At 46.9% G+C, this 26,786-nt stretch overlaps 1 protein-coding gene across 1 annotated transcript in view; it reads right to left on the bottom strand.

Moving 5' to 3' along the window:
- LOC134355096 (tubulin polyglutamylase ttll6-like) overlaps positions 1 to 26,786 on the bottom strand; it is an 89,216-nt gene that overhangs the window by 4,416 nt on the left and 58,014 nt on the right. The window contains exons 9-13 of the mRNA XM_063064833.1: positions 25,703 to 25,884; positions 19,157 to 19,325; positions 12,892 to 13,065; positions 6,258 to 6,716; positions 1,915 to 2,344 (exon numbers count right to left, since the gene is read on the bottom strand). Coding sequence (XP_062920903.1) covers positions 1,915 to 2,344; positions 6,258 to 6,716; positions 12,892 to 13,065; positions 19,157 to 19,325; positions 25,703 to 25,884 — 1,414 coding nt within the window. The remainder of the gene's footprint in view (positions 1 to 1,914; positions 2,345 to 6,257; positions 6,717 to 12,891; positions 13,066 to 19,156; positions 19,326 to 25,702; positions 25,885 to 26,786) is intronic.

Genomic DNA, 26,786 nt, shown 5'->3' with positions numbered 1-26,786 from the left:
GAGACCTTGTCTCGCCGGGTGATCTTCATCAGAGAACGTAGGTGACGCTGCTGCAGTTGGTCAAGCTGGCGTAAGTGTCTCTGACATGGGCACCACGTCTCACATCCGTATAACAAGGTTGATATGGCAACGGCCCTGTGTACCTTGCACTTGGTGGCCAACCTGATGTTCTGTGACCAAACTCGATCTTTCAGCTGACCGAAGACAAAGCAGGCTTTTCTGGTTCTTGACTCAGTCTCTACATCCAGAGAAGCTGAGGATGTGATTATGCCGCCCAGGTAGCAAAACTTGTTGAGAGCATTGAGACAAGTGTCATCAAGGAGTTCAGTTGGTTCTTCATAGCTTCAGCCAGGAGCTGGTTGGTACAAAACTTCCGTTTTCAGGCTGATTGTCAGTCCGAAGCTTTTGGTTGCACTGGTGATCTCCTGTAAGTCTTCGAGAGAGTGGGCAACCAGTGCACAGTCATTAGCAAACTGTAGCTCATGCGCCACCATGCCCCTGCCTTTTGATTTTGCTCTCAATCTTGCGAGGTTGAGGAGCCCGCCATCAGCACTCGTTTGTAGGAAGACCCCTGACTTCAGGTCTGATGTGGCATCCTAAAGAACAGCAGCGAAGAATGGTCCAAACAGAGTAGGAGCCGGAACACAACCCTGTTTTACGCCGTTGCTGATGGAAAATGGGTTTGACAACTCACCACACATGTTGATGCGGCCTTCCATGCCTTTGGGGAACTGACGGATGATGTTGGTTAGGCATGTGGGGGGCAACCGAATTTTGGCAGGAGCTTCCACAGCTGACAATACTCTGAATGTGATCTGAAGGTTATGTTTCCCTTACTTCGAGGTTCAAAGTTCAAAGTAAGTCTATTTATGAAGTACATATACGCCACCATATACTACCCTGAGATGAACTTTCTTGCGGGCATTCACAGTAGGACAACGAACTGCAGCAGAATCAATGAAAATCCACACACAAAGACTGACAAGCAACCAACGTGCAAAAAAACCCAGACAAATAAATAAATAGTACCGAGAACACCAACTGCAGAGTCCCTAAAAGTGAGGAACCTCATGTTTTGAGTTAATTAATTAATTTATTTGATGTTATTAACATACAGTGTGGAGTAAACCCTTCCGCTGTGCCACAGCAATCCCCTGATTTAATCCCAGCCCAATCACAGGACAGTTTTACAACCACCAATCAACCTACCAACTGGTAGGTCTTTGGGCTGTGGGAGGAAACCAGAGCACCCGGAGGAAACCCTCGCGGTCATGGGGAGAACATACAAATTCTCTACAGGCAACGGCTGAAATTGAACTGGGGTCGCCAGTACTGTAAAGTATTGCGCTAACCACTACGCTACGGTGTTGCCCCACGGAATCCTCATGCAAATCCAGCAGAGTTTGAACAGTTTTGTAAATAAGGAAGGAGAAGGGGAAAAATTGCAGTGTCCAGATGTGCAAAGCTGATGGAGACCTGTCCACACAGACTCAAGGCTATAATTGCTGCCAAAGATGCATCTATTAAATAGTGACTTGAAGGGGAAAAATACTTAGGTAGTCAATTGTTTTGTGTTTAATAATTGTAATTAATTTAGAGCACTTTGTAGAGATCTGTTTTCACTTGGTCACAAAAGCGGTCTTCTCTGTTGATCAGTGTCAAAACAGCCAAATTAAATCCACTATGATTCAGTGTTGTAAAACAACAAAACATGAAAACCTCCAAAGGGAATGAATGCTTTTTTAGAGGCATTGTACACACAATTGCTGACAAGCAACCAATGGGCAAGAGAAGACGAACTGTGCAAATACAAAGACTAAACAAGTAATACTGAGAACACAAACTGTGGAGTCCCTGCAAGTGAGGAAACCCAGATTTCGAGTTTAGAAGGCTAAAAGGTTGTATTCCACTTACTGTAACCCCAGCAGTTGCAACAGGAATCACGCTGATCCCGAGGTGCATTTGAAATCTCCTCAGTGACACTAACGTGCCCTGCAGCATCAGTCTGTCCGGAACAATTCACATTGCTTGCCAGGCCCACTTGGCTGCGGTTGCGTTTCAGGACCTTAGACAACTTCTTGATGGCCTTCGCGGTGGCATGCGGGTTGCCCGTTGCGCTCAGCGTCTCTCTAGCGGCCTTTTGCCCTCCCTGGGGGAACGCCTGGGCCTCGAGGCCACCTTGGCTCCTGGGCTGACTCTGGACCTCAGGGAGGAATTGCCTCGAGCTCCCATTCTGCTCTGTGCTTTCGGCCGGCAGCGTGCTGCACGCATCCGCTGGTTCGGTTTCCTCCCCAACAACTGTGCTCTTCTGGTCAAGCTCCTCGAAGATCTCCGACTGGGTATTCTGAAGAAAACAGAAATATAGATTAAAGGTTTAGAACACAGAATGTTGCAGGCCATTCAGCCCACAATGTTGTGCTGACCTCATAACTTATTCGTAATAAATCTTAGCAACAGAATTAGGCCACTTGGCCCTCCGAGTCTGCTCCACCATTCCTTTATGGCTGATTTATTGTCCATCTCAACCCCAGCCTTCTGCCTTCTCCCCGTAACCTCTGACACCCTTACTAATCAAGAGCCTCTTAACCTTCATTTTAAGTACACCCAACGACTTGGCCTCCACAGCCGTCTGTGGCAATGAATTCCACAGATTCACCACCCTCTGGCTAAAGAAATTCCTCCTCATCTCCGTTCTAAAGGGACGTCCTTCTTCCATCATGGCTGATTTATAACCTCAACCACATTCTCCTGCCTTCTCGCCATAACCTTTGATGCCCTGACTAATCAAGAGCCTATCAAACTCTGGTTTTAAATATCCCCAGTGACTTGGCCTCCACAGCCGCCTGTGGCGATGAATTCCAGATTCACCACCCTCTGGCTGAAGAAATTCTTCCCCATCTCTATTCTAAAGTGACGAACCTCATTTCTGAGGCTGCACTGTCTGGTACTCCACTCTCCCACTTTCAAAAACATCCTCTCCACGTCTGCTCTGTCTAGACATTTCAGTCTAACCTGACTGAGATATTTTAAAGAAAAGGCACGGTGTTGGATCAGTTTAATGTTCTTGGGAAATAATTGCAAGGAACCCATTAGTATCTGTTCAAAACTCGGACAGTTTCTTTCAGGATGGGCAAAGCAGTAACTGCATTTGCCACCTGGAAACATAAGGGGAAACTTTTTCACTCAGAGGGTGGGGAGAGTTTGGAACAAGCTGCCAGCATAAGTGGTGCGTGCGAGCTCGGTTTCCACGTTTAAGAGAAGTTTGGATAGGTACATGGATGGTAGGGGATATGGATGGCAATGGTCCCGGTGCAGGTCGATGGGAATAGCCGGTTTAAAATGGCTGGGCATGGACTAGATGGGCTGAAGGGCCTGTTTCTCTGCCGTATTTTTCTATGACTCTCCGACGCCGCAGGAATCTTCTACCTTGTGGGAATGGAGCTTTCCCAACTGCTTTCACTCCCACCACCCCCTCACCTGGGCATGGAGTTAAAAACCCAGAGCTGCAGAAACCCCAACGGAAGCTCCATCCCTGGGAGAGGAAGGATCTGCCAAGAAGATGGGCCACACCTGGGAACAGGTTGAAAGACTCCCAGGATGGAGGACTCTGGTGAGCTGCTGTCAAAGGCCTGTGCCCAGATGGCGTTAGTGGTTCTGTAAGTTGGTGTTCGCTCCCCACACTGCATTCTCGATCCAGCCAAGCCACTACAATCAGGGGGCTGGTTCAGGCCGAGCAGTGATGGGACCACTGAACAGACTCTCTATACACTGACTGGCCTGATCTCAAACAATAACAAGGCAGCCCACACAGAAGTGGTCATCACCCTGACACAGTGGTGTCAAGAAAACAACCTCTCCCTCAATGTCGCAAAAACAAAGGAGCTGGTTGTGGACTACAGGAGGAATGGAGACATCAATTGACATCAATGGATCTGGGGTTGAGAGGGTGAACAGCTTCAAGTTCCTCGGTATACACGTCACCGAGGATCTCACGTGGTCTGTACATATCAGCTGTGTGGTGAAAAAAGCACAGCAGCGCCCCTTTCACCTCAGACGGCTGAAGAAATTCGGCATGAGTCCCCAGATCCTAAGAACTTTCTACAGGGGCACAACTGAGAGCATCCTGACTGGCTGCATCAGTGCCTGGTATGGGAACTGTACCTCCCTCAATCGCAAGACTCTGCAGAGAGTGGTGTGGACAGCCCAGCACATCTGTAGTTGTGAACTTCCCATGATTCAGGACATTTACAAGGACAGGTGTGTACAAAGGGCCTGCAGGATCATTGGGGACCCAAGTCACCCCAACCACAAACTGTTCCAGTTGCTACCATCCGGGAAATGGTACCGCAGCATTAAAGCCAGGACCAACAGGCTCCAGGACAGCTTCTTCCAGCAGGCCATCAGACTGATTAATTCACGCTGACACAACTGTATTGACTGTACTGTTGTATAACTTACTGGACATACTATTTATTACAAATTACTACAATTTACACATTGCACATTCAGACGGAGATGTAACATAAAGATTTTTACTCCTCGTGTATGTGAAGGATGTAAGAAATAATATTCAATTCAATCAAATTTAATTCGGCCTCTCACTGGGTCAGTGAGACGGGCTGGCAGCTGCTCTTTCCACACCTGTTCGCTCCCCTGTCGTAGTTCTTCCCGTGACCCTGTCGCGTGCATTATTTCTGTTCATTTCTATCTTACAGACCGTTCTCAGGAACTGAACCCTGTCTTAACCCTGAGAGAGCCTGTCAATGCATGGGATCCTATAAGGGTCATAATGCATCCAGTCATTGGGTGGTGAATCTGTGAAATTTGTTACCACAAGACGGCTGCGGAGGCCAGGTCATTGGGTATATTTAAACCGAAGGTTGGCAGGTTCTTGATTAGTCAGGGCGTCAAATGATATGGGGAGAAGGCAGGAGAACAGGGTTGAGAGAGATAGTACATCAGCCATGATGGAATGGCAGAGCAGACTCAATGGGCCAAATGGCCTAATTCTGCTCCTATGTCTTATGGTTTTACAGAGGCCAAAAAAATGCATGAAGTCTGCTCCAGTTTCTAGTATTTTCTAAAATTTTGTCATTTTAAAATGAATTTTATAAGCTCAATGGTAGAGTATTTGAGTACAGATTAGCAGCCAAAGAGTCATTTAGTTGATAAATAGGCCTTTCAGCACATCCAGGCCGTGCCAATTTATTAATCTGTCGAGTCCTGTCGTCCAGCACCTGGACTGTAGCCATCCCTACCCTCCCATCTATGGACCCATCCAAACTTCTCTTCAATATTGCAATCTAACCACAATTTACCACTTCCGCTGGCAGCTCATTCCACACTCTGAGTGAAGAAGATTCCCCTCAGGTTCCCCCTGAACACTCACCTTTCACCCTTAACCTACGACCTCCAGTCAGTGCCACCCAACCTCAGTGGGAAAAGCCTGCCTGCCTTTACACTATGGATACTTCTCATCATTTTGTATATCTCAATCAAGTCTCCCCTCCACCTCCTACACCCTGGGGAATGAAGTCCCAAACAGTTCAGCCTTTTCCTATAACTCAGGTCCTCAAGTCCCTGTAATCGTGGTTGGTATTAGGGCAAAGGGACCGATAGCTCTGTGACTATGACTTGGGCTTTCTGTTGACACAGGCCTTGGTCAATTCAAATTCTCAACTTGCCTATGTGTGATCGAGAACATAGATCATCGAACACCACAGCACAGTGCATTCCTTTTCACCCACGATGTTCTATCAACTTTTAACCTACTTTAAGGTCAATCTAACCCTTCCCTCCTACTTAACCCTCTATTTTTCCATCATCATGTGCCCACCTGAGCATTTTCTGAATGCCCCTAATGTATCTGCCTTTAGCACTACCCGTGACAGGGTGTTCCATGCACCCACTACTCTCTGCTTCTATCATTCCCTCGATATTTCCCTCCTATCGCCTTGAAATTATGCTTCCTGGCATTTGCCATTTCTGCCTGGGAAGAAAACTCTGGCTGTCCAATTGATCTGTCTTATACACTTCCATCAAGTCACCCCTCATCCTTCTTTGCTCCAAAGAGAAAAGCCTCAGCTGGCTAAACCTATCCTCACGAGACATGCCCTCCAGTTCAGGCAGCATTCTGGTAAATCTCCTCTGCACCTTACCTAAAGCTTCCACATCCTTCCTGTAATGAGGTGACTGGAACTGAACACAATACTCCCAAGCGTAGTCTAACTAGGGTTTTGTTAGAGCTGCAACATTACCAGTAGAGGTGGGTATTCATCTCCCGCCTCCTGCTGCACCAGGTCTTTGGCCTCTTTCAGAGCTTGGGGCTCCAGTGGCACCAGATCTTGAAGCTGCTGCTGATCCCCGTCTTCGGCCTCTTGTTTATCCAAGACTTGGGCCTGCTGTTGGAACTTCGGACCATTGGCCTCCGGTTGGTTCACTGCCTCACTCACAGCATTTCCCTCTTGTGCTTCAGCAGGGATCTCCGATGGAACCTCTGTCTGCTCCTGCTTCTGGCCTGGTTCTTTCTGCTCTGCTTGGGATTGGATCTGGAGCAGCGAGCAGTGTTCTGTGCCATCGGCCTTCTGTTCAGAAACCAGCTCTGGCTCAACATCTGCTCTGCCTGGAGACAATTCGCAGCTGTGGCCCACGTTCTTCTCCTCCCAGCTGCCTGCTCGCTGGCTTGGGCTGGAGACAATTCCTAGCACTTGGCTGGTCTGAAGAATACAGAAGAAAAAAACTTTGACAACAGCTGGCATTTTAAAACACTCAGTAAAAAACAATCTTGGCAGCCAGTGTCAGATGAACTTCCTGAACTTGTGACGCTCAGAATACCACTCAGTTTCGCCTCAAAGACTCAGAGAGGCGTGCAGAAGAATCCTTGACAATGGCACCAGTGACAAGAACACGATGTAGTCAAAGAGTTATTTCCATGATATTATAGAATAACATGACACTAATAATGCCATTCCTGATACCGGAACAGGTCAGTGAGCAGCTGGCCCAGGGAGAGGGGACCATTTAATGTGGTGAGATGTGAGAAGCCCCAGTGCTACTGCCCTTTGAGACAGGTGATAAAGGCAGATTTATTAGAGGCAATCAAATAATGGAGGGTGGGTCAAGAGAAACTGCTTTCAGCGGCAGGAGGGTCAATAACTGGAGGAAAGAGATTGAGGATAATTCTTAAGTTGCCATAAATCTCTTCACTTTGGCTACTGAGATTCCAGTTCCTGGATTTCCGCTCAGGCCTCTTGTTCAGTCTGGAATCAGCCTAGGCCTGGGTCAGAGGGGCAATGAAGTAATTTCTTTTTAACATAGACAGTTGTGATTTAGAATTCACTGTAGCCTGGCCTACTGAGTTCCTCCAGCATTTTGTGCGAGTTATTTTAGATATTTCCCTGAAGAGTAAACACCACAGGGGAGCTGGACTATAATGTGTGGTTAAAGGTGTAGCTGGGTGGTGGGGTGGGGATACATCTCTACCAAAGGAGGTGTAAGGTGATCCTTCCCTCCACTAGTCTGCAGGTCACCCTTGGGCAAGGAATAGCACCTGCTTAGCCCTCCCGATCAGCGTCACATGAAACCACGGAAGCAGGTGGTGGTTGGTTGTACGAACAGCCGCTGCATATCACAAGTCCTGGTTATACGACCACTGATGCCAGGCAGACAGTCTCTGAAGAGTATTGATAATGGCTAGGGTCACCCGTCTTGTAAAGACACTGGCCCAGAAGAGGTTTGCCATTGCCCACAGTGCCAAAGACCATGATTGCCCACATCATACGGCATGACACATAAAGATGATGGTGAAAGGAGTAAGAAAGTAAAATATCCTTTAAACAGAGAGAGAGAGAGAGAGAGACATCACAGAATGTTACTGTACAGGGAGAGCTGGGGGGGGGTGGTCACAGAACGTTAGCTGTGAGTAATGTAGATACTGGCAAAGGCAAATGGAATTCTACACACAAAATACTGGAGGAACTTAACAAGTCAGTCAGCATCTATGGAAATGAATAAACAGTTGACGTTTCCGGGCCAAGAGTATCAGGACTGGAAAGGGAAGGGGGAAGAAGCCAGAATAAAAAAGGTGGGGAGAAGGGAAGGAGGACAGGCTGGAAGATTATGTGTGCAGCTAGGTGGGTGGGGGAGCGGGATGAAGTAAGAAGCTGGTAGGTGGAAAAGGTAAAAGGGCTGGAGAAGGGGGAATCTGATAGGAGAGGACAGTGGACCACAGGAGAAAGGGAAGGAGGAGGGGTACCAGGGGAGGTGATACGGAGATGTGGAAAAGAGGCCAGAATGGGGAATTGGAAGCAGGAGGGGAAAAATTACCGGTAGTTGGAAAGTTCGTGCCATCAATGAAAAGCTTTACACAATCAAAGCTTGTTTCCCACAGCCAGATTTCTTTGTCCTCAAAGAATTATAATTTACAAGGTTTTGGGGCAGATTTCACTACTACAGCAGACAGGTAAGAAAGGTCCCAGTGGTACAGGGGAGACGGTAGGCTTGGGACTCTTCAGTGTTATAGCCAGACACCAGGAAGCCAAGTTATCATGCCACCAGTACACCAGGTAATGATATCTCCAGCAAGAGGGCATCTAACTGCTTACCCCTGATATTCAATGACCCAACAGTTGTTTAAGACCCAACTATCAATGTCCTGGAGGGGCCAACATTGTCCAGAGTCTCAGCAGGACAGCCCACATAAAAATGTGGTACCAGAGCAGATTGGATGTTGTGAACTCAATGAAGACCTTCCTAATTCCCTTTCTCCCATGGTCCACTCTCCTCTCCCATCAGATTCCTCCTCCTTCAGCCCTTTAACTCTTCCACCTCTACCAGGGGTTCCCAACCTTTTACTTGCCATGGACCAGTACAATTAAGCAAGGGGTCTCAGAGTGAATGTGGAGAGGATGTTTCTTATGGTAGGGAGTCTAAGACCAGAGGACAAACTCATAATAGCGAGGTGTCCTTTTAGAGATGAATAGGAAGATGAGAAGAAAGTGGTGAATCTGTGGTATTTATTGCCACAGTCAGCTGTAAAGGCCGAGTATTTTTGTATATTTAAGGCAGAGGTCGGTCAGGGCATGAAGGGATAAAGGGAGAAGGCAGGAGATTGGGGCTGAGAGGGAAAGTGGATCAGCCATGATGAAATGCAGAGCAGACTAATGGCCTAATTCTGCTCCCATATCTTGTGGTTTTATGATATTGGGAACCCTTGACCTAAACCCTTCCAGCTTCTTACTTTATCCATCTTCCCCCTTACCTGGTCTCACCTATCACCTGCCAGCTTGTACTCCTTCCCTCCACGCTCCCACCACCTCCCAGTCTCATTCTGGCTTCTTCCCAGTTCCTTTCCAGTCCTGATGAGGGGGTCTCGGTTTGAAACATCGACTGTATTCCTCACCGGAGTTGCTGCCTGACCTGCTGAGTTCCTCCAGCACTTGGTGTGTGTGTCGTGGGTTGGAAGCAAAATATGCTTGACCCTGATGGACTGCCAAAGGCTGAGAGAGACACAATCTCCACCTACTGGCTGTTTATTAATACGTAAACCAGTACAGGAAAAAAAGAATTGTAGTCAGCATAGAGCAGACATTATCACATTGCACGGCAGGGCAGGCTTCTGACAACCAAGTCCAGCTCCTGGCCTTCACGTCTGGCTGAGCTACTAAGACTGGCGGAACCGTTTCTACTGACAGGAGAAGGCACCTAGTGGGGTTACTGACGCCTTAAAACCAGTCGCTTTGGGCTGATGCCAAACTGTCGATCTCTGCCATTCCTTTGCATTCATCAGCTGCATGGAGAGAGCTAGCCTGCTGTGTGGGCAACAACTTGCTCTCTGTGTTGTACTTCCCTGGCTTGCACATCATGTAGACAGCTAGGACACAACATCCATGGTCCATTCCGACTAATGCAGAACCTCCAGGTCCAGCTCACTAACAGACTCCTTCAGCGGACTGGAGGACTGTCTCCATATGAAAGACCGGAAGAACTTAAGACATTGGAGCAGAGTTAGGCCTTTCAGTCTATCGAGTCTGCTCTGCTGTTTCATCATGGCTGATCCATTTCCCTCTCAAACCCATTTTCCCTTTAACCTTTGACACCCTATCTAATCACTTGGTGATGCATTGCCTGAACTGCCTATTCAAACATCCAATATCAGTCCATCCTTTCTGAGATAAGGGGCCCAAAAATGCACACAAGACTCCAGGTGAGGCCTCACTACTGCCTTATAAAGCCTCAGCATTACATCCTTACATGCAGAAAGACTGGAATCCTCTCTCTCTCTCTCGCTCACGCTGACACCAAGCTGTCTGGCCAGGGCAAACATCTGCCAACAGGTTTGGTTGCTAACTTGAAAGCCAGCTCCCGTTCCCAACCTCCGAACCAAAGCCCTGCTTCGGCTGAAGGCTAAAGCAGTGAAAAGACCCACTGGCGTGACCCTCAGACGTTCATTCAAAGATATCCCTGCAGCTGAGGACAGGAGTCCTTTAATAGAACATACAGCAGTATAGTACAGGAACAGGCCCTTCAGCCCTCAATGTTGTGCCAGACCAATTAAATTAGTAATCAAATAGCTAACTAAGCTCATCTCTCCTGTCTACACAATGTCCGTATCCTCTCACCTTCCTCAAATTCAAGTGCCTATCTAAACGTCTCTTAAAAATCTCTAATGTATCTATCTCGGCCACCACCGCAGGCACCCACCACTCTCTGTGTCAAAGATCCGCTCTCACATCTCTGAAATTACCCTCACTCACCTCCTCCTCTCCTTCGACTCCCCGCTCTGGTTCTCTGCCTGCTCTGGATCTTCCCACCTCGAATTGCCGACGGGACATCGACTTCATCACTCCTCCACTGAATGCACTGCCCTCTACTCTCCCCGCACCAATCCCAACCTGACCATCAAACTGCCTCCAAAGCCAGTAAATCCTTCCTCAAGTATGGAGACCAGAACTGCATGTAGTACTCCAGGTGCAGCCTCACCAGTACCCTGTACAGTTACAGCTTAACTTCCCTGCTCTTCAATTCAGTCCCTCTCGTAATGAAGGCCAATACTGTATTCCATTTGCTTTCATGATAGCCTGCTGCACCTGCAAACCAACCTTTTGTGATTCATGCACAAGTACTCCCAAGTCCCTCAGCATAGCAGTATGCTGGAAATTTTTACAGTTTAAATAATAATCTGCTCTTCCATTTTTCCTTCCAAAGTGGATGACCTCGCATTTACCAACATTGTGCTCCATCTGCCAGACCCTTGCCCACTCACTTAACCTATCTATACATATCTCTCTGTATCTTCTGCACAATTTACTTTTCCACTCAATTTGGTACCATCAGCAAACTTAAGCGATGCACTATACTCGATTCCCTCTTCGAGATCGTTAATATATATCGCGAACAGTTGCAGGCCCAGCACCTACCCATATGGCACCACCGCTCACACTGATTGCCAACCAGAGTAACACCCATGTATCCCAACTCTGCTTTCTTTCAATTAACCAATCCTGTATCCATGCTAATACATCACCCCAACTCTTTGCATCCTTATCTTATGGCTAAGTCTTTTATGCAGCACCTTATCAAACACCTTCCAGAAATCCAAGTAAATAATGTCCATCTATTCCCCTCTATCCACTGCACTTGTTATATCCTGAAAGAACTCCTGTAAGTTTGTCAAATAGGATCTGCCTTTGCTGAATCCATGCTGCATCTGCCTGATGGATCCATTTCTTGGCAGATGTCTCGCTATCTCTTCTTTAATGATAGCTTCAAGCATTTTCCCAACTACAGATGTTAAACTAACTGACCTGTAGTTACCTGCTTTTGCCTACATCATTTTTTGAACAGTGGCGTGACATTCGCTGTCTTCTAATCCACCAGAACCTGCCCACAATCCAGAGAATTTTAGTTTATTTTCTTTCCTTATTCCCTTTCTTTATTAGTTGCTTGATGGGTCTTTGTTGCTTTTTGAAATTTTTCCAGTCTTCCAGTTTCCCACTCCTCTTGGTGGCTTTCTATTCACATGCTTTTAGTTTAACACCTTCTTTAATTTCCTTAGTTATCCAAGACTGGCTCTCCCCACCCTTACTGTCCTTGCTTTTAACTGGAATATACTTTTGTTGAGCACCGTGACAAATCTCTTTGAAAGTCTTCCACTGCTCCTCAATAGTCCCACCATATAGCCTGTGTTCCCAGACTACTTTTGCACCCTCCATTTGTATGGGAAACTCAGTCATACTGTGATCACTCTTTCCAAGAGGATCCCTAACTACAAGATCACTAATTTTACCTTTCTCATTGCACAGGACCAGATCTAAGACAACACATTCTCTTGTAGGTTAAGTAACACGCTGTTCAAGAAAGCCATCATTTATGCGTTCTATGAAGTCCTCCACAAGACTGTCTCGACCAACTTGATTCACCCAATCTATGTGCAAGTTAGTCTCCCATGATAACTGCTATTCCATTCTTACATGCCTGAGATATTTCTGTTTATTGCCTGTGACACTGTAACCAAGTAATGTTATTATTTGGTGGCTGATCGACAACTCCCACCAATGATTTTTTTTTCCCTTACTGTTCCTAATCTCTACCTAGGTGGACTCAACATTCTGCTCCTTAGATCTTATATCGTCTCTCACTGTCGCACTGATCTCATCCTTAGAGCGCTACCCCACCTCCCTTGCCTTTCTGCCTATCAAACCGTATAACCTGATATCCTTGGATATTTAATTCCCAATCTTGACTTAGCTGAGAGGTTGCTTTGAGCTGAGCTGTAAATCATCTACAAGATGTCAACTCAGCTGAAATCATCTACATCTCGTAGATTAAATCATTAGTCCCACGTAAGGCGACTTAGCACGTCAACCAAGAGAAACCAAGAGAAACTCTTACAGGAGTGGAGGATGATGATGTCTGCAGTCCTTCTGGTGACTTTGGCTTCACCAAGATCAACAGGGTGGGATTCTTCTGCAACTGGGACTCTTCTTGCAGGTTCTCTTCAGGGAACCCCAGTTCTTTGAGGAGCATTTCCTTCTGCTCCTGCCTCTGCTGCATTTCCCTGCGTATCTGCCTGGAGAGGTATCGAGATTTTCAATACCAAGCCATCGTACCAATAATAACAATGCCCTCTCCCACCCCTTCAATGTTCCAACCTTATGCCCAGTAGGGACAGCACGCTCGGCTGTTCCAGAGGGAGCAGTACCGGGGGCAAGAATCACCCGTCAGTCTAACAGTGAGGGGGGTGGGGTGCTCTTTGACATAGGAATGGGAAGTGTACCTGACCTTGCACTCAACGTCAGTCAGACCAAAGAACTGATTGCAGACCTCAAAGGGTAAGACGAGGGAACACACATCAGTCCTCACAGAGGGATCAGAAGTGGAGAGAGTGAGCAATTTCATGTTCCTGGGTGTCAACATCTCTGAGGATATCGATGCAGTTACAAAGAAGGCACAACATCGGCTATGTATCATGAGGAGGCTGAAGTGATTTAGTAGGTCTACAAAGACACTTGCAAATCTCTACAGATATACCATGGAGAGCATTCTAATCGGCTGCATCACCATCTGGTATGGTGGGGGAGTGGGCACTGCACAGGACCGAAAGGAGCCACAGAAAGTTGTGAACTCAGTCAGCTCCACCATGAGCACTAACCTCCCCAGCATCCAGGGCATCTTCAAGGAGCGATGCCTCAAAAAGATGGCCTCCACCATCAAGGACCCCCATCGCCCAGGGCATGCCCTCTTCTCACTGCAACCATCAGGGGGGAGGTACAGGAGCCTGAAGGCACAAACGCAACAATTCAGGAACAGCTCTTTCCCCTCAGCCATCAGGTTTCTGAATGGACACGAGCTCACTACTTTGCTCCCCCTCTTTTTACACTACTTAATTAATTTAACTGTTATATATACATACAGTAATTCACAGTTTTGATTATTATGTATTACATTGTACTGCTACCACGTAACAACAAGTTTCACCACGTACGCCAGTGATATGAACCAAATTCTGATTCTGTTCCGTATCACCAGTGATGAATCACCACACTTGATCAGAATCAGGTTTCACATCATTGACATATATTGGGAAAGTTGTTGTGAAACTTGCGACATAAAAACACTGTAAGTTGCAATAGGAAACATACTAAAAATTAAACTGAATGAGTAGTGCAAAAAGACTGCAAGAAACAGTGAGGTGGTGTTCCTGGGCTCAATGTCCATTCTGAAATCCGGTGGCACAGGGGAAGAAGCTGTTCCTGAATCGTTGACTGTGGGTCTTCAGGCTCCTGTACCTCCTCCCTGATGGTAGCAATGAGAAGAGGGCATGTCCTGGGTGGTGGGGGTCCTTAATGATGGTAAGAATATATAGCTGTGGAGGGAGAGAACATAGAACCTGACAGCACAGTACAGGCACAGGCCCTTCACCCCACGATGTGGTGCTAATCTTTAACCTACTTTAAGGGCAATTTAACCTTTCCCTTCCACAGAGCCCTCCATTCTTCTATCATCCATGTGCCCATCTAAGAGTCTCTTTAATGTCCCTAATGTATCTGCCTCTACCACCAACCCTGGCAGGGTGTTCCATGCACTCACTATTCTCTGTGTGAAGAATTTACCTCTGACATCCCCCCTATACTTTCCTCCAATTACCTTAAAATGATGCCCCCCTTCCCCATTAGCCACTTCCAACCTGAGAAAAAGTCTCTGACTGCCCATTTGATCTATGCCTTTTTCATCTCCTTCATCAAGTCACCTCTCACCCTCCTTCGCTCCAAAGAGAAAAGCCCTAACTCGTTCACCCATTCCCATAAAGACATGGGCAGCATCCTGGTAAACCTCCTCTGCACCTTTCCAATCATGAGGCAACCAGAACGCGAACAATTGTGTTGTGGGTAGTGGGGAAGTGGTGTGGGATTAGAAAGAGGGTGAAAGGATTGGGGAGGGATTATAGAGGGGTAGTAGAGAATGTGCTTAAGACCATATAGAAACATAGAAACATAGAAACATAGAAAATAGGTGCAGGAGTAGGCCATTCGGCCCTTCGAGCCTGCACCGCCATTTATTATGATCATGGCTGATCATCCAACTCAGAACCCAGCCTTCCCTCCATACCCCCTGACCCCTGTAGCCACAAGGGCCATATCTAACTTCCTTTTAAACATAGCTAATGAACTGGCCTCAACAGTTTGCTGTGGCAGAGAATTCCACAGATTCACCACTCTCTGTGTGAAGAAGTTTTTCCTAACCTCGGTCCTAAAAGGCTTCCCCTCTATCCTCAAACTGTGACCCCTCGTTCTAGACCTCCCCAACATCGGGAACAATCTTCCCGCATCTAGCCTGTCCAATCCCTTTAGGATCTTATACGTTTCAATCAGATCCCCCCTCAATCTTCTAAATTCCAACGAGTACAAGCCCAGTTCATCCAGTCTTTCTTCATATGAAAGACCTGCCATCCCAGGAATCAATCTGGTGAACCTTCTTTGTACTCCCTCTATGGCAAAGATGTCTTTCCTCAGATTAGGGGACCAAAACTGCACACAATACTCCAGGTGTGGTCTCACCAAGGCCTTGTACAACTGCAGTAGTACCTCCCTGCTCCTGTACTCGAATCCTCTCGCTATAAATGCCAGCATACCGTTCGCCTTTTTCACCGCCTGCTGTACCTGCATGCCCACTTTCAATGACTGGTGTATAATGACACCCAGGTCTCGTTGCACCTCCCCTTTTCCTAATCGGCCACCATTCAGATAATAATCTGTTTTCCTATTTTTGCCACCAAAGTGGATAACTTCACATTTATCCACATTAAATTGCATCTGCCATGAGTTTGCCCACTCACCCAACCTATCCAAGTCACCCTGCATCCTCTTAGCATCCTCCTCACTGCTAACACTGCCACCCAGCTTCGTGTCATCCGCAAACTTGGAGATGCTGCATTTAATTCCCTCATCCAAGTCATTAATATATATTGTAAACAACTGGGGTCCCAGCACTGAGCCTTGCGGTACCCCACTAGTCACCGCCTGCCATTCTGAAAAGGTCCCGTTTATTCCCACTCTTTGCTTCCTGTCTGCTAACCAATTCTCCACCCACACCAATACCTTACCCCCAATACCGTGTGCTTTAAGTTTGCACACTAATCTCCTATGTGGGACCTTGTCAAAAGCCTTTTGAAAATCCAAATATACCACATCCACTGGTTCTCCCCTATCCACTCTACTAGTTACATCCTCAAAAAATTCTATGAGATTCGTCAGACATGATTTTCCTTTCACAAATCCATGCTGACTTTGTCCGATCATTTCACCGCTTTCCAAATGTGCTGTTATCACATCCTTGATAACTGACTCCAGCAGTTTCCCCACCACCGACGTTAGGCTAACCGGCCTATAATTCCCCGGTTTCTCTCTCCCTCCTTTTTTAAAAAGTGGGGTTACATTAGCCACCCTCCAATCCTCAGGAACTAGTCCAGAATCTAACGAGTTTTGAAAAATTATCACTAATGCATCCACTATTTCTTGGGCCACTTCCTTAAGCACTCTGGGATGCAGACCATCTGGCCCTGGGGATTTATCTGCCTTCAATCCCTTCAATTTACCTAACACCACTTCCCTACTAACATGTATTTCGCTCAGTTCCTCCATCTCACTGGACCCTCTGTCCCTTACTATTTCTGGAAGATTATTTATGTCCTCCTTAGTGAAGACAGAACCAAAGTAATTATTCAATTGGTCTGCCATGTCCTTGCTCCCCATAATCAATTCACCTGTTTCTGTTTGCAGGGGACCTACATTTGTCTTTATCAGTCTTTTCCTTTTTACATATCTATAAAAGCTTTTACAGTCCGTTTTTATGTTCTCTGCCAGTTTTCTCTCATAATCTTTTTTCCCCTTCCTAATTAAGCCCTTTGTCCTCCTCTGCTGAACTCTGAATTTCTCCCAGTCCTCAGGTGAGCCACTTTCTCTGGCTAATTTGTATGCTACTTCTTTGGAATTGATACTATCCCTAATTTCTCTTGTCAGCCACGGGTGCACTACCTTCCTTGATTTATTCTTTTGCCAAACTGGGATGAACAATTGTTGTAGTTCATCCATGCAACCTTTAAATGCCTGCCATTGCATATCCACCGTCAATCCTTGAAGTGTCATTTGCCAGTCTATCTTAGCTAATTCATGTCTCATACCTTCAAAGTTACCCCTCTTTAAGTTCAGAACCTTTGTTTCTGAATTAACTACGTCACTCTCCATGTTAATGAAGAATTCCACCATATTATGGTCACTCTTACCCAAGGGGCCTCTCACGACAAGATCGCTAATTAACCCTTCCTCATTGCTCAAAACCCAGTCCAGAATAGCCTGCTCTCTAGTCGGTTCCTCGACATGTTGGTTCAAAAAACCATCCCGCATACATTCCAAGAAATCCTCTTCCTCAGCACCTTTACCAATTTGGTTCACCCAGTCTACATGTAGATTGAAGTCACCCATTATAACTGCTGTTCCTTTATTGCACACATTTCTAATTTCCTGTTTAATACCATCTCCGACCTCACTACTACTGTTAGGTGGCCTGTACACAACTCCCACCAGCGTCTTCTGCCCCTTAGTGTTACGCAGCTCTACCCATATCGATTCCACATCTTCCCGGCTTATGTCCTTCCTTTCTATTGCGTTAATCTCTTTTTTAACCAGCAACGCCACCCCACCTCCCCTTCCTTCGTGTCTATCCCTCCTGAATATTGAATATCCCTGAACGTTGAGCTCCCATCCCTGGTCACCCTGGAGCCATGTCTCTGTGATCCCAACTATATCATAATCATTAATAACAATCTGCACTTTCAATTCATCCACCTTATTACGAATGCTCCTTGCATTGACACATAAAGCCTTCAGGCACTCTTTTACAACTCTCTTAGCCCTTTTTAATGCTTGCCCTGGATTTGTCGGCCTGCCACTTTTACTTTTCCCCTTTGTACTTTTTGCTTCTACGCTCACTTTACACCCCTCTGTCTCTCTGCACTGGTTCCCATCCCTCTGTTGTGAACTAACCTCCTCACACCTAGCCGCTTTAATTTGATTCCCACCCCCCAACCATTCTAGTTTAAAGTCACCTCAGTAGCCCCCGCTAATCTCCCTGCCAGGATATTGGTCCCCCGAGGATTTAAGTGTAACCCGTCCTTTTTGTACAGGTCACACCTGCGCCAAAAGAGGTCCCAATGATCCAAAAACTTGAATCCCTGCCCCCTGCTCCAATCCCTCAGCCACGCATTTATCCTCCACCTCATCGCATTCCTACTCTCACTGTCGCGTGGCACAGGCAGTAATCCCGAGATTACTACCTTTGCGGTCCTTTTTCTCAACTCCCTTCCTAGCTCCCTATATTCTTCTTTCAGGACCTCATCCCTTTTCCTACCTATGTCATTGGTACCTATATGTACCAGGACCTCTGGCTCTTCACCCTCCCACTTCAGGATATCTTGGACACGATCAGAAATATCCCGGACCCTGGCACCAGGGAGGCAAACTACCATCCGAGTCTCTGGACTGCGTCCACAGAATCGCCTATCTGACCCCCTTACTATCGAGTCCCCTATCACAACTGCCCTCCTCTTCCTTGCCCTACCCTTCTGAGCTACAGGGCCAGACTCTGTGCCGGAGGCAGGGCCACTGTCGCTTCCCCCGGGTAAGCTGTCCCCCCCAACAGTACTCAAACAGTACTGATATGATGCAGATCAGAATTAGGCCATTTGGCCCATCAAGTCTGCTCTACCATTTCAACATGGCTGATCCATTTTCCCTCTCAGCTGCAATCTCCTCCCTTCTCCCCTTATCGCTTCATGCCCTGACCAATCAAGAATCTATCAGCATCTGCTTTAAATATACCCAATGACTTGGCCTCCACAGCCACCTGTGGAGCAAATTCCACGGATTCACCACTCTCTGGCTAAAGAAATTCCTCCTCTCCTCCTTTCTAAGAGGACACTCCTCCGCCTCTGTTCTGAGGCTGTGTTCCCTGGTCCGAGACGCTCCCTCCATAGGAAGCATCTCCCAAATCCACTCTTTCGAGGCCTTTCACCGTTTGACAGGTGATGGGACACTGGGTGGCTGTGGGACACTGGAGAGGGAGGGAGGGAGGGGGCAGGACTGGGAGGGGCAGTGTAAACCTGCCTGACATATTCTTCCCGAGCCTCGGAGTCAACCGTTTCCAAGAACTTCTCGTATTTCTCTGAAGTGGAGCTCGGGTAGATCCTTTTGAAGTTCCCCATGTTTTCGTCTTCATACTTTTCCACCTGTTCCACCCAGGTAGCCTGGTTGTTTCGTGTCTCGTCAGCTCTAATAGGAAAGCAAAGAGGAGGTGTCAGTTATTCCTTTGAAAATCGACCTCTTGCCATAAGACCAGAAAACACAGGAGCAAAATGAGGCCATTCAGCCCATCGAGCCTGCTCCAGAATTCCATCACGGCTGAGATATTTTCCTTCTCCAGCCTTCTCTCCATAACCTTTGACTCCCCCCTTACTAAACAAGAACCTATCAATCTCCTCTTACCCAATGACTTGGCCTCCACAGCCATATTCTGCAATTATTTCCACAGATTCACCACCGCCGGCTGTAGAAATCCCTCCTTGTCTCTGTTCGAAAAGGACATTCTTGTATTCTCAGGCTGTGTCCTCTGGTTTTAGATTCCCGTACAGAAAGAAACAGCCTTTCTACATCCACTCTGCCTAGGCCTTTCAATATTTGATAGACTTCAATGTGATCCTCCCACATTTTTCTAAACTCCAGCAAGTACAGGCCCAGGGCCATCAAACGCTCCTCAAAACTTAACCCTTTCATTCCCAGGATCATTCTTTTGAACCTCCTCTGGACTTTCTCCAGTGCCAGCCCATCTTTTTTTGATGTTAAAGGGCTGAAATGAGAGGGCACAGTTTTAAGGTGCTTGGAAGCAGATACAGAGGAGATGTCGGGGTAAGTTTCTTCACACAGAGAGTGGTGAGGGTGTGGAATGGGCTGCCGGCAACGGTGGTGGAGGCGGATATGATAGGGTCTTTTAAAAGACTCCTGGATAGGTACATGGAGCTTAGAAAAATGGAGGGCTATGGGTAACCCAAGGTAATGTTTAAAGTAAGGACATGTTCGGCACAGCTCTGTGAGCCAAAGGGCCTGTATTGAGCTGTACATTTCTATGTTTCTATCATTATGTGCTGGGTCATATGACATCATCATTATGTGCCGTGTTGTAAGACATGGGTGATCTTGGTCCCACGGCCATGATTGGGCCATGGCCCCATGGGAAGCAGGGATTTAGATTCTTAGACCACTGGGATCTGTTTTGGGGCAAGGATGAATTGTACAAAAGGGACAGGTTGCACCTTAACAGGCGGGGGACCAGCATTCTGGCAGGCAGGTTTGCCCCTGCTACACTGGTGTGTTTAAACTAAATAGTGGGGGGGAGGAGAGGAAATATAAGGATGGAGTTAAAGGGAAAGAGAGAATAAGGAAAGTTAAGAAAGACAACAGAATTAACGGGGCAGAAAGCTCAGGAAGGGATCGGAGAGTATGGCCAAGTGCAATAGGAATCAATGTGAAAGGTGAGGAGAGTACTGTAATGGATTAAAAGTATTATATATCAATGCATGGAGTATAAGAAATAAAGTGGATGAACTTGAGGCTCAGTTGGAAATTGGCAAGTATGACGTTGTAGGAATAACAGTGACATGGCTGCAAAAGGACCAGGGCTGGGAAATAAATATTCAAGGGTATAGGTCCTATCAAAAGAACAGACAGGTGGGTAGAGGGGGTGGGGTGGCTCTGTTGGTGAGGAATGAAATTCAGTACCTTGCAAGGGGCGACACAGAATCAGGAGATGTAGAGTCGGTATGGATAGAACTGAGAAATTGTAAGGGCAAAAAGACCTTAATGGGAGTTATCTACAGGGCCCCAAACAGTAGCCTGGATATAGGGTGCAAGTTGAATCAAGAGTTAAAACTGGCATGTCGCAAAGGTAATGCTACGGTTGTTATGGGGGATTTCAACATGCAGGTAGACTGGGAAAATCAGGTTGGTCCAGACCCCAAGAAAAGGAGTTTGTGGAGTGCCTCTGAGATGGATTCTGAGAGTAGCTTGTACTGGAACCTACCAGGGAGAAGGCAATTCTGGATTTAGTGTTGTGTAATGAACCGGATTTGATAAGGGAACTCGAGGTAAAGAAGCCATTAGGAGGTAGTGACCATAATATGATAAGTTTTCAAATACAATTTGAGAGGGAGAAGGGAAAATCGGAAGTGTCAGTATTGCAGTTGAACAAAGGGGACTATGGAGCCATGAGGGAGGAGCTGGCCAAAGTTGACTGGAAAGATCCCCTAGCAGGGATGACAGTGGAACAACAATGGCAGGTACTTCTGGGAAGGTGCAGGATCAGTTCATTCCAAAGAGGAAGAAGGATTCTAAGGGGAGTAAGGGACAACCATGAATGACAAGGGAAGTCAAGCACAGTATAAAAATAAAAGAGAAGTAGTATAACATAGCAAAGATGAGCGGGAAGCCAGAGGATTGGGAGACTTTTAAAGAGCAACAGAGGATAACTTAAAAGGCAATATGGGGAGAAAAGATGAGATACGAAGGCAAGCTAGCCAAGAATAGAAAGGAGGATAATAAAAGCTTCTTTAGGTATGTGAAGAGGAAAAAATTAGTTAAGACCAAAGTTGGGCCCTTGAAGACAGAAATGGGTGAATTTATTATGGGGAACAAGGAAATGGCAGACGAGTTGAACAAGTACTTTGGATCTGTCTTCACTGGGGAAGACACAAACAATCTCCCAGATGTAATAGTGGCCGGAGGACCTAGGGTAACGGAGGAACTGAAGGAGATTCACATTAGGCAGAAAATGGTATTGGATAGACTGATGGGACTGAAGGATGGTAAATCCCCAGGGCCTGATGGTCTGTACCCCAGGGTACTTGAGGTGGCTCTAGAAATCATGGATGCATTGGCAATTATTTTCCAATATTCTATAGATTCAGGATCAGTTCCTGAGGACTGGAGGGTAGCTAATGTTATTCCACTCTTTAAGAAAGGAGGGAGAGAGAAAACAGGGAATTATAGACCAGTTAGCCTGACATCAGTGCTGGGGAAGATGCTGGAGTCAATTATAAAGGATGAAATAGCGGCACATTTGGGTAGCAGTAACAGGATCGGTCCAAGTCAGCATGGATTTACGAAGGGGAAATCATGCTTGACTAATCTTCTGGAATTTTTTGAGGATGCAACTATGAAAATGGACAAGGGAGAGCCAGTGTACCTGGACTTTCAGAAAGCCTTTGATAAGGTCCCACATAGGAGATTAGTGGGCAAAATTAGAGCACATGGTACTGGGGGTACGGTACTGACAGGGATAGAAAATTGGTTGGCAGACAGGAAACAAAGAGTAGGGATTAATGGGTCCCTTTCAGAATGGCAGGCAGTGACTAGTGGGGTACCACAAGGCTCGGTGCTGGGACCGCAGCTATTTACAATATACATTAATGATTTAGATGAAGGGATTAAAAGTAACATTAGCAAATTTGCAGATGACACAAAGCTGGGTGGCAGGGTGAAATGTGCGGAGGATGTTGAGATAATGCAGGATGACTTGGACAGGTTGGGTGAGTGGGCAGATGCAGTTTAATGTGGATAAATGTGAGGTTATCCACTTTGGTGGCAAGAACAGGAAGGCAGATTACTATTTGAATGGTGTCAAGTTAGGAAAGGGGAAGTACAACAAGATCTTGGTGTCCTTGTTCATCAGTCACTGAAAGTAAGCATGCAGGTACAGCAGGCAGTGAAGAAAGCTAATGGCGTAACAAGGGGAGTTGAGTTGAGTATAGGAGCAAAGAGGTCCTTCTGCAGTTGTACAGGGCCCTGGTGAGACCACAACTGAAGTATTGTATACAGTTTTGGTCTCCAAATTTGAGGAAGGACATTCTTGCTATTGAGGGAGTGCAGTCGAGGTTCACGCGATTAATTCCCAGGATGGCGGGACTGTCATATGGTGAAAGATTGGAGCTATTTGGGCTTGTATACACTGAACTTTAGAAGGATGAGAGGGGATCTGATTGAAACATACAAGATTATTAAGGGATTGGACACGCTAGAGGCAGGAAACATGTTCCCAATGTTGGGGGAGTCCAGAACCAGAGGCCACAGTTTGACAATAATGGGTAGGCCACGTAGAATGGAGTTAAGGATAAACTTTTTCACCCAGAGAGTTGTGGATCTGTGGAATGCTCTGCCTCAGAAGGCAGTAGAGGCCAATTCCCTGGATGCTTTCAAGAAAGAGCTAGATAGAGCTCTTAATGATAGCGGAGTCAAGGGATATGGGGAGAAGGCAGGAAAAGGGTACTGATTGTGAATGATCAGCCATTATCACAGTGAATGGCGGTGCTGGCTCGAAGGGCTGAATGGCCTACTCCTGCACCTATTGCCTATTGTCTATTGATTGCTCTTGGCAAAGTTATCTACAGCAGTGGTCTGCCATTGTCTTCTTCTGGGCCAGTGTCTTTAAAAGACGGGTGACCCCAGTCATTATCAATACTCTTCAGAGATTGTCTGCCTGGCGTCAGTGCTCACATACCCAGGACTTGCGATCTGCACCGGCTGCTCATACGACTATCCACCACCTACTCCCTGATCAGGGGGCTAACTAGCTGCTACATCTTGTCCAAGGGTGACCTGCAGGCTAGATGGGGGAAGGGGCACCTTGCACCTTCTTTGGTAGAAACGTATCTCCGCCCCGCCACCCAGAACTGCTCACAATACTCCAAGTGCGGTCTGACCAGTGCCTTATAAAGCCTCAGCATTACTTCCTTGGTGATATGTTCTTGTCCTCTCGAGCGCAGTCCAGCCCACAGTCTTCACTCCACCTCTGCCTGCCTGCTGAATCCACCTCCTTTCCCCTTCGTTGCAGCTCTAAGCAGCAGCAGGAACTTCTGACACAAGAAAGTCTGCAGTTGCTGGAAATCCAAAATGCTGGAGGAACTCAGCAGGTCAGGCAGCATCTGTGGAAGGGAATAGACAGTCGACATTTCGGGCTGAGACCATTCATCCGGACCGGAAAGGAAGGGGAAGATGCCTGAATAAGAAGATGAGGGGGGGAGAAGGAGGATCGCTGGGAGGTGATAGGTGAAGCCAGGTGGGTGGGAAAGGTCAAGGGCAGGAGAGGAAAGAATCTGATAGGAGAGCAGAGTGGACAACAGGAGAAAGGGAAGGAGCAGGGGACACAGAAGGATGTAATAAGCACATGAGAAGAAAAGAATGGAGGAAGGAACAGTGAAGATTTGGGGGGGGGGGGTTGAAATTTGTTTTCCAGAAGGAGAAATCGATATTCATACTGTCACATTGGAGGCTACCCAGACACAATATAAGGTGTTACTCCTCCACCCTGAGGGTGGACTCACCTTGGCACGAGGAGGCCGTGGACCGACATGTGGGAATGGGAATCAGAATTAAAATCTTTGGCCAGCAGAATGTCACACTGGTGGCGGATGGCCCAGAGGCGCTCGGCGGCTATGCCTGAGCAGTGGGAAAATGTGGAACTTCAAAATGTGCAGGGAATAGCAGCGATACTTTGGAGGGGAAGCTTTTATAGAAGGATAGGAGAGGCCAACATTAAGATCGAGGATCAACTTTATGCACCAGATAAGTTTGCACATATTTGGAATTCACTGCATGGTGTTGGTCAGGGCATGACAGGCGACAAAATCCAACAATGTACAACAATTATACAGAATAAAGAAAAGAGATTCCGCAGGTGCTGGAAATCCAAAGTAACAGACACAAAATGCTGGAGGAACTCAGCAGGTCAGGCCATATCTACGGAAAGGAATAAACAGTCAATGTTTCTGGCCGAGACCCTCCATTAAAGAATAAGGAAGTAGACAAAGGTAAGCCAGAGGTTAAAGTTTGGATATGGAATATATAAATACCAGTTTGGATTTACAAGGTAGATAGCTTATCAAAATGTGGTTTATAGTGTTTACAGTTCAGTGCAGTGACAGGGTAATAGTTAGAGGGGGTTGGGGGTCGGGGGGAGTAACTAGGATGGTTGATCAGATGAACTGCCTGAGGAGAAAAAATCTTTTGAGATGGCATGAGGTCTCTTGTTTGCACTCCTCCTCCTTCCCTTTCTCCCACGGTCCACTCTCCTCTCCTATCAGATTCCTTCCTCTCCAACCCTTCACCTTTCCCACCCACCTGGCTTTACCTATTCTAGCTATCCTCCTTCCCCTCCCTCCCCACACCTTTTTATTCTTTCCAGTCCTGAAGAAGGGTCTCGGCCCAAAATGCGACTGTTTGTTCATTTCCGTAAGACGAGCAGAATTAGGCCATTTGGCCCATCGGAGCTGCTTTGCCGTTTGATCACGACTGATCCCTTCCCATCTCAGCCTCAAACTCCTGCCTTCTCTCCATAACCCCTCATGCCCTGACTAATCAAGGATCTATCACCCTCTGCCTTAAATATACCCGATGACTTGGCCTCCACTCCCATCTGTGACGATGAATTCCACAGATTCACCACCCTCTGGCAAAAGAAACTTCTCGTCATCTCCGTTCTAAATGGGTGCTGCCTGGCCTGCTGAGTTCCTCCAGCACTTTGTGTGTGCAGCTGAATTTGAGAGCAGGAATATTCATTAATTATCGTTGCCCAGCGTGGCACTCTTCAGTCTTTCAGTCACCTGTACTCCCGCGACCACCAGATCTTAGGCAGCTGTTCCTTCTTTCGTGGCCTCTCTTCCGCCATGTCTTTCTGCCGGCCACAAGCTGCAAGGTTAATCATGCAGAGTGTATCATAAAGAAGATCCTCCTTCACCTCTTGATCAAGCTTGGAGTCCATCACAGAGCTCAGTGAATGCTTAACCTGCAACGTTAATAATTAAAAATTAATAGTGTTGGCCACAAAGAACAACAGTCTACAAATCAGTGAATTCAAATGAATCAAGGGCAGTGCAAGTAGGCAAACAAACTGTCTTTGTTCTTGCCACATGCTGAAAGGAGGTGGAGGCGGCCATTTTGTGAGACTGTCCTTGCACACCCTCCATTTTGTGAACTCTTCGATTCTAGCTCTGGGATTATCTAATCAGAGCAATTGAATGTGGACGCAAGGAGTTTCAGCTAACGACCGGCTAACCCGGGACCACTCTCAGACAAGCAGCTATTTATAATGTAAAGTGGCAGACTTGGAGAAGAAATCTACAACCTCATTAGGCTCAGTGCCTGGGTCAGCTACCTTAACTGGTTTGAACCAGGCCGAGTTGAAAAAAACAAAGGCACGGATCTAGGGGCAAAGACCATTGAACAATGCTGGCTGGAGCCCTGGACCAGAGCCATTAAGAAGGTGATCCAGGTAGGGTGCCACTTCTCAGCCCAGTTTTGCATCCTATCAATGTCCCGCTGTAACCTCTGACAGCCCTCCACACTATCCAACCTTTGTGTCATCAGCAGATTTACTAACCCATCCTTCCACTTCCTCATCCAGGTCAATTGGTGGCCACCGGGAGGTCCTGTTTTTCTCTGGTGGATGGACTGTAGGTGCTCGTTGAAGCGGTCTCCCAAACTGGGCCGGGTCTCTCCGATATACAGGAAGCCACACCAGGAGCACCGGATACAACAGATGACCCCAACAGACTCACAGGTGAAATGTCGCCTCACCTGGAAGGACCGTTTGGGCCCCAAATGGTAGTGAGGGAGGAGATCCAAGTGCAGGTGTGGCACTTCTCCTGGTGGCCACCAATTTTAATTCTATTTCCTATTCCCATTCCA

This window comes from Mobula hypostoma, chromosome 12 (assembly GCF_963921235.1).
Source record: "Mobula hypostoma chromosome 12, sMobHyp1.1, whole genome shotgun sequence".
Taxonomy (NCBI): domain Eukaryota; kingdom Metazoa; phylum Chordata; class Chondrichthyes; order Myliobatiformes; family Myliobatidae; genus Mobula; species Mobula hypostoma.
Note: the sequence above shows the minus strand (reverse complement) of the source record. Positions and strands in the feature narration are given on the sequence as shown.